Source organism: Merops nubicus, unplaced genomic scaffold (genome assembly GCF_000691845.1).
Source record: "Merops nubicus isolate BGI_N331 unplaced genomic scaffold, ASM69184v1 scaffold33730, whole genome shotgun sequence".
Taxonomy (NCBI): Eukaryota; Metazoa; Chordata; class Aves; order Coraciiformes; family Meropidae; genus Merops; species Merops nubicus.
In genome coordinates this window covers 638-9,181 of record NW_008584116.1, presented here as the reverse complement: position 1 = coordinate 9,181, position 8,544 = coordinate 638, and the positions used below count along the sequence as shown (strand labels likewise).

At 51.2% G+C, this 8,544-nt stretch overlaps 1 protein-coding gene across 1 annotated transcript in view; it reads left to right on the top strand.

Moving 5' to 3' along the window:
• LOC103775695 (reticulon-4 receptor-like 1) overlaps nucleotides 1-8,544 on the top strand; it is a 9,833-nt gene that overhangs the window by 750 nt on the left and 539 nt on the right. Inside the window, exon 2 of the mRNA XM_008943170.1 lies at nucleotides 7,715-8,543. Within this exon, the coding sequence (XP_008941418.1) occupies nucleotides 7,715-8,543 (829 nt within the window). The remainder of the gene's footprint in view (nucleotides 1-7,714; nucleotide 8,544) is intronic.

Genomic DNA, 8,544 nt, shown 5'->3' with positions numbered 1-8,544 from the left:
GCCCCCGTGCCCCCAGCCGCAGGACCGGCAGCATCCCACTGCAGCTGTACGCCAAGGGCATCGCTGCAGCAAGCTGGGGTTAGGCAGAGCAGACTACATGGGGAAAACACACTCTACACTCCCTCTGTTTCTGCATGTTAGTCCTGAAACAAGCATTTCAATTAAACAAGTTTCTCTAGCTGAGTTTCCATCCTACAGCCACTTCCACCGTTGGCCTCCTTTCCCCCCCCCCCCTCCTTTTTCTTTAGCTCAAGTAGCAGGAGGAGGAGATGCAGACGCAGAGACGAGTGCTAATTAAACAGGGAGTTCCACATTAGGGTAGAAATCCTCTGGACCAGCATAAACCCTGCCAATTCCTGTATTTATATATTATTTTTTCAGTACAATTGTAATTTCCAGTGGTGCCTCCAGCACCAGGAGAGGGTTCAGGGGCTGCTCTCGGAGAGGATTAGTGCGCTGGAAGCATTATTACTTTCCTTCGCTGTGAATTCAGGAGTGATTCCCTGATGGCTGCACTCTATATAGAAGTGAATCGGTGCTAATTTGTTTTTGAGGATCACACATCCACCAACATGTGAAAGACAATCCTGCCTCTCAATGTATATTTCCAGTCAGTGCTACAGCAAACAACGAAAAATAAGCAAGAAAAGGAAGCCAGACCTCCCTCGTCTGGAAAGCCAGAGCTGGAAAAGAGAGGACTTTAGGGGTTTTTTTTTATGCTGGTGTGAGTTGGTGCTGCAGCTTTCCAGGGCTGGTTTGGGTTTTGGCTGTGCTGCCCGTGGTGATGGGCAGCAGGGTCTTTGGGCATCCTTTTCATGGAAAGCCTCAGGGATGCCACGTCAGGCAGGATGGCAAAGAGACTGAGCATAAGTCTTTATCTTCTTCTTTCTTTTTTCATCTTTTTTCTTTCCTCCTTTTAAATCATCTTGGAGTTTAACGGCGAGAGAGGAATAAATAAACTAATTGAATCTGTAGTGATGGAGGGGCTGGGCACCTGGCAGGAGAGCAGCCACCCCGCCACCCATCCCTCCTCTCTCTGTTTGTGTGGTTCAGAGGGACGTGGTCCGTGGGGAGATAGCAGAGCCGGCTGAAATGGAAGACAAAGCTATTGTTTCAAACAGAGTTATTGATTTCTACATTATTACACTATGAAATTTATGGTCTGGTTTCAAACTGCAATAGGACTTAATGACCACCATCCAGAAACTTCCAGGTGACCTTGCCCTCGACTTTGGTGGAGGAAGGTGAATAGCTCCAGATACCAGGTCAGCAAATGTAAAATGAGCCTGCAACATCCTACAGGGCTTGATTTTGGGGTGCTGCTGGCCCCAGGTCTCTGCCCTGAGCTTTAGCTCACAGCAGACTCCAAGCTGTTTGACAGAAGTGATGCTGGAGGGGAAATTGGACCTTCTCAGCTGCAGACAAAAGCTACTTCTGATGTTAAGCTACATTTTGCTCCTTGTGAAGCACCATGATGCCCTCAAAGCTCCTGAGTATGGTTCACCATCCTTAAGTGCCTACCCAGCACACCCTGGCTGACCACAGGTTTGCTCTGGTTGGTCACCTCTGGAGAAATGCAAACATAGGGGCTCAGGGATGGCTGAGGAGCAACAGAAGAGGAGGCAACATAGCCCAGAGCAAGAGAAATATGGGCAGTGCCCACAAAGCAGGCAGCTGCCTGCAAGGGGCATGGCCCATTCCTGGTGGCAGCTGGTTCTCCCATCCCAGTAGCACAAGGAGGATTTGCTTTTTAATGCTGGGGCTACCAAAGTGGGGTCAGGATGAGGTTTAGACTAGTTACCACGCGAGATACCAATGACACAGAAGGGTTTGTAGGGGCTAGGATACTCCCAAGTCTAAAGTTTTTTTCCTGGCTTTTCTTTAACAGGTGCTTCCTGATGCATCTTTTGGCACCAGGCTCTTCCCAAAGCTTTCCTTAGCAATATTCCTTCCAAATTTCCTTGTATGCTTCTTCCTCTGGGATCAGTCTTTCTACTTGCCAACAATTTCCAGCTGCTGGAGAGGGATTTTTTCTTGTAGTATCTTCTCCCTGGAACATCCCTGACGCTGCACCCCGAGCTAAAGTCGTGTGAAGCCAGTAGCCTCCAAGCTCATCTTCTGCCTCGGAGGTCATAATTGCCATTAAATCACAGCTTGCCTAACCAAATTATGCAAAACCGAAATTATCTCCAATGATTTTTATGTTGCTGAAATGTTCCAGAACTGCCGGGGTGATGACTGGGGGATTGGGAGCAGCTGTCACTCCATCAGAAACCATAACTCCAAACAGCTGGGATCTGTCAGTTATTTATGACACCGTTTGAAAAAAAAAAAAAAAGGAAGAAAAAGAAGAAGATGAAGGTGGATGGCTGGTTGCCACTCTCCAGCTGAAAGGCAGCTCGTGCAGAAAGCAAAGCCCCGTGCTGTGTCCTGGTGCTGGGAGCTGCAGCTGATGTTGCAGGGAGCAAACCCAGCGAGGATGCTCCTGGTGCCGAGCGCCGCAGGACCGCGGGGCAGCACCCAAAGGGCTTTGCAGAGAGGCTCAAAGCAAGCTGCTGCTCGCCAGGGAATTGAGTCTTTGTGACAGGAAGGATGGGATTGTTTATTTTATCCTCTGTGTTGCCAAAAAAAAAAAAAAGAAAAAGAAAAAGGAAAAGAAAATCCCTGCAGCTCCTAAGCACAGGTCTGCCACCGCTTTGTCGAACCGTCCCAGATCTGAAGTTTTGCTCCTGGCTCGTGCCCAGCTGCTGTTGCTGCTCAGGCCTTGCCTTTCGTCGTCCTTCTCTTGGCACATGAAATCGTGAACATCTGAGGCTTCTTTTTCTCCCTAAACAGCAGTTTCTCTCTATGGTGGTGCGAACATCCCATTCTGAGTTAGTTCCCAAGTTTCAAAGTCTGTTTTTCCCCAGGGGTCATAGTCATGTCTTCGTGCCCCAGATCACTCGGGGTGGATTTAGAAAGCATCCTTTGATAGATCCAGGGTGTGAACGGGGCAGGGACGTCTCTCTCTGGAGCTCGTTGACATCGTTGACAGTGGTGGTGTTACACCAAGTGTGAATTTGGCCTCAGAAGAGGGTGAGTGATGAGTAAGCTTCTGGTTTTTTGATAATCCCAGCTGCGAGCAGAAACCAGATGCTTTGTCCCCACTTGTAGCTCGCTCTGGTTAAGTATTATTATTTATATTATGTAGTAGCTACACATAGTGTTTTATGGCAGTAAAGATACATAAATCAGCAACCAGAAGACGAGGGCTTTGCTCTAAAGAGCTTATAAATCTAGCAGCTTGAGCAGCACCGGTAATGGACACAGTAAGCAGGCAGTCAAGTTGCATGTAGACATGAGCTAAGATGGGTCTCCCAGAGCAGATGGCGGTTTAGGAGAGATTTGAAAGAGAAGCAACCTGCTCCATCCTCAAGACCAGATCCTGCTGGAGAATTAGAGGGGCTGTGACCCACATAAGCTCGTCCGGGTGGAGAGATGAAAGCGTCCACCTAAGAAAAGCAGCTCAAAAGAGGGTAGGGGCAGGGGGTGGAGAGGGCTCACGGCAGGGCTGCGTTTTGGGGACCTCTGCAGATGCATCCCCCCCGGGGCTGAAGCATCGATTCTTGTCCTAAGTGATTTCTTCCCCTGGAGCCTGGGGCTCCTAATGAAAATAAGTAGCATTACATCTTCCTAAATAAACCAAGGCTCTGCCTTGCTTCAAGATACTGTAAAGCATGAAAAGCCTTAAAAAAGCAAGAGAACTGCTGGCACAGGTACACCCTGCTCCCTGGATCGAGCAGCGCCGTGGGGCCGGGCTGCCCGCCGAGCAGTGCCGAGGCCAACGTCCCTGCTGCAGTGGCAGAAAAGTGCCCCAGCCCTTTGAACCTTCCCCTCCTGATCCGGGGTATCAAATCAGCCTTCTTTTATTTATTTCTTCCTGTGCTGGCAGCGGCCCGGGAGGAACCTGCTCTGGGCTGGAGGAGCTGTGCAGTGTCTGGCCGAGGATGCTGGCTCCGGGCGTCTGCATTCTTCTGGCCGCTTTCAGCTCCTGCAGAAATTGAGGCTTCACGCTAAATGCATTACACTGTATAACAATTAATCCCGTGCTACATATAGAAAGTCCTTACTCATCAATAATGCATGCGGGAGGAGTGATTTTCACTCTCAGTAATAAGGCTAAGACAATGGAAACAAGCAGGTAATGGAGAACATTTATAACGATGTTAATCTAATAATGAGTCTAATGCTGTTAAAAGTAAGACTGCAAACTGGACGCAGCCAAAGATGAATTATTTCAAGCATTCATTAACTGATGCCTAATTAATGCCCAATTAGAGACATGCTGCATGGGAAATGGTTTGGACACTCGGACGAATTCATTCCAATCACTGGAACCTCAATCAAAAGCAGGAGGTGGCAGAAGGCCACAGCGAGCAGAAGCTGGGGTGACACGGCACATCAGTGGGAGAAAGCCAGGAGATAAACACCCCCTTGCTGGTTTTGTCCCTGTCAGCAGGGCTTTGTTTTTGTTCACCTCACCAGCAGGTTTCTGTAGGATTTTTCTGTGCTGCTTTTGAAGCTCTCCCTCCCTGGTGAGCTCTGACACACGTGCTGGTGACCCTCCATCTGCCTCAAAACCTTTACAAGATGAAGTCGAAAGGGCTGCATCAGAATAACAAGTTTAACAAGTTAAGCAGGGTCTAACTCTCAGGGGAGCCAGGCTGGGACCTCCAGGGAAGCTCCCACGGTGCTTTCCTGCCTGGGAAGCCCAGGGAGACCAAATGTGTCCCGGCTGTCTCATCCCAGTGGGGCTGGGCTGCTGGCCATGGTGACATTGGTGTTAGCAGCCTCAGGAGCTTCATGGCTTGATGACCACAGACTCTTTGTTTCTTGGGGCTCTCATTCTCTGATCTAAACTGTGACCAGGCCCAGGGCATCCCAGGAGCAGCTTCTCACAGCATTAGGCAATTGGCAGGTTTTATGGATGTGGAGGGAAAGCATTTGTGATGAGGCCATGTGCCTTAAGTGCATCCACTGAGGAGTCTATAGATTTCCTCCCTTTCCAAGTCCAGCCCACCTAATTATTACCTCACCCCCGAGACGCAGCATGTAGGTAGAAAGACATCCCTGCCTTTTCTTCCTACCATCCTACGCTTGAAGCTTGAAGCTGAGAACCTGTAACACCCCAGACTATCCCCACTGCCATCCACAACCGTGGGGATCGCATCTCCCCCTCCAGAGGAACTCCAGCCATTATCTCACAAACGCCTCTTAACTAAAGAGACAGACCACGTTCTCTCTGACCTTTACCTCTGGAGTTATCCCTGCAGGCAGGGAACTGTTAAACACCACGCTCCCTTTCGGCAGGAGCCTCTACCTTGGCTGTGCTCCAGGGAGACCCGGGCTGCCTTCGTCCATCGCCGTGTGTCGCTAACAGCCGCCTGTCATCACCATCCCCATTCGTGAAATCCTGGATGCTCCCAGATCCCTGCCCGGCTCCACCTCCCGTCAGTAATCCTGTTAGCCTGGCAACTGTTGTGTCATGGAAGAGCGCATAAAACTGTTGTTTGGAAGCAATATGTAATCTTCCAACCTGCTGCTTATAGCTGGGAGATGGTTTATTGATTCAGACCCTTGTGATTTGGTATTTGCAATAACAGACTCTGCATGTGGGAGATCGTCACCGAGCTTGTGCCTGGCAGGATTTTACTAATAAACCTAAGACCTATGGGAGGCTTTGTACCTCAATGTCACCGAGGTGAGGTGGGGAACGTGAAGCCGTCCCACCTTGGCGAAGCACTTCTGTGAGTGAGAAACCCAGCAGAATGCATCTGCAAAGGTAGCTTTATCTTCACCAGCCTCCTCTGGCACTGGGCTGATCACAGGATCCGCGGGATGCCGCCGGCTCCCAGGCTGGGCTCGCACAGGGAGGGCTCCAGCTCTGGCAGGGAGTGCTCGGCGCTCCCACCACAGCCCGTGGTGCTCCCAGCAGCACAGCCCCTCTCTCAGCACAACGGCAGGACAGCAAAGCCAGGACTTGGAGAACGTTCCTTTTCCTGCACAGCCGTAGGAGTTGTCGCGCATGAAACGTTCCCGACTCACAGCCCCTTCCTGGCAGCGGCGCAGGAATGAGACATCCCTCCTGGTAGCCGATGCTTCACTGCTGAAGGGCACTGCCTGGAAGAAGTTCTCCCTTCCTCATCGCAGCCAAGGCTTGGTCCAACGCTTTGACTAGCAATGCCATTTTTTTTTTCCTATTAACAGCCCAGTCAGAGATGACTGCCTCTTACTGGTGATTTATGGAGAGTCTGAATAACCCAGTTTATCTAAAAACGCAACAACTTTGCCTTGAAAGGATGGGTCCAGATGGACGGGTCACCTGCTGTTAACTAAACAGTAATAGATCTCCATACCAGGCAAAAGACAACAGTAACCATGGAATTATATGTCAATTAATAAGAACACAGTGACTTTTTATATTTTTTTGCCTCCCACTTGTATTCAGCTGTAGGTGCGGAAAAGAGGGACTGTAAAAGTCCAAGGGGTCCAAGCTCACGGACTAGCTGGTGACAACGACGTGGAGTAATTAGAAATGAACTCCACTTCCACTCTCGTTTTTCAGATTATTACAGGCTGAGTGCAAGGCGAGGACTCGTGGGCAGGATGGCACCAGCAGCTGTATGCTGCTCCCATGTTACTCCTATCCTCTGTAAAGTCCAGAGGCAGAATTCATTAGACATGAACAAATTCTGTGTGTAAGAGGAAAAAGCCAAATCTAGGAGGAAAATCTGAATGAGAAATGACAAGTCTGGTGCAATGAGTCTGAAAAGCCACTCGGCACAGAAGGAATAGCCTGAAAGCAAGCCTGCTGCGAGGAGCGGGGCGGAGAGAGCCGGGCAGGGGAGGGATGGGGACTGCCCTGCCCACCGGGACTGCCCTGCCCACCAGGACTGCCCTGCCCACCGCTGCTCCTCCACAGCGAGAAAGCCCCGCTCACAAGCCCTTACTGTAGCATTAGAGGATGCAATATGCTTTGCCACAGGACATCCATTTAAAAAAATATGTCTGAGCATCCCACTTCCAAACGGAGTTTTCAGCTCAGCCTTTTCCACCGACTGCTGACAGCGTGTTTTCCTGCAAATCACTTGGTTTTCAGGGCAGATGGTGGTGACCAAAAACAGTAGTAAAAGGAGATGGTGGGGATGGGTCTGTGCCCCTGGGGGAGCTGGGTGTGCTGTGCAGATGTGTAGGTTTAGGTGATTTGCAGGGAATTACTGCAGCTCTGTAGCTTTTCCTCTCGGGTACGGACGCGCGGGTGACTGAAGAGGCGCGTTACAGGAGGGGTGCACACCCACGAGGGTTTGCACGTCCTCGGTTTGCCCTCGTGCCTCTGCACCACGGCATTTCCTCCAACTGTGCCGCCCACCTGCAGGCAAGGGGCTCTGCTGCCTGCACTGCCAGCTGGAATTCTCCTTGAGGAAGTTTTTCCTGCCTGTTTCGGGCTGGGAGCACAAGGGCCTGCCTGTTGCAGGCAGGGTGAGGAGGCAGGGACTGTTCCATAGCTCACGTTTATGGGTGATGAGCCCACTCCTCACAGCCACGTGGGTAACTCAGGAGCAGAGAGGAGGGCTGATGAACTGGGAGCATTTTTCACCTGGAACAGGTGGGTGGGGAGGTGCCCGAGTCCCCGCTGATACCTCTCTCCCCTCTCTCTGCACAGGGGGGTTTGCAGAGCTGCTGCTGGTGCTACTGGGGCTGAAGGTGCCTGGTGCCCTGGGCTGTCCCACCGACTGTGTGTGCTACCCGTCCCCGATGACTGTCAGCTGCCAGGCTCACAACTTCGTCACCATCCCCGAGGGCATCCCTGAGGACAGCGAGAGGATCTTCCTCCAGAACAACCAGATCACCTTGCTGCTGCGGGGCCACTTCAGCCCCTCCATGGTCACGCTCTGGATCTACTCCAACAACATCACCTTCATCGACCCCAACACCTTCGATGGGTTTGTCAACCTGGAAGAGTTGGACCTGGGGGACAACCGCTACTTAAGGGCTTTAGCTGCAGACACTTTCCAAGGGCTGGTGAAACTCCATGCCTTGTATCTGTACAAGTGTGGGCTGAGCTCCCTCCCCAGTGGGATATTCGGTGGCCTCCACAACCTGCAATACCTTTACCTGCAAGACAACCATATCGAGTTCCTTCAGGATGATATTTTTGTTGACTTGGTTAACCTCAGCCATCTTTTTCTCCATGGAAACAAGCTCTGGAGCCTCCATCAGAACACATTTAGGGGACTAATAAACCTGGATCGGCTGCTCATCCATCAAAATCAGCTGCAGTGGATTCACAGGCGGGCTTTTCACGACCTCCGAAGATTGACCACCCTTTTCCTGTTCAATAACAGCCTCTCGGAGCTGCATGGGGACTGCCTGGCTCACCTGGGAGCCCTGGAGTTCCTCAGGCTGAACGGGAACCCGTGGAGCTGCGACTGCAAAGCCCGCTCGCTCTGGGAATGGCTGCACAGGTTCAGAGGCTCCAGCTCCAGCGTCATCTGCGAGTCCCCC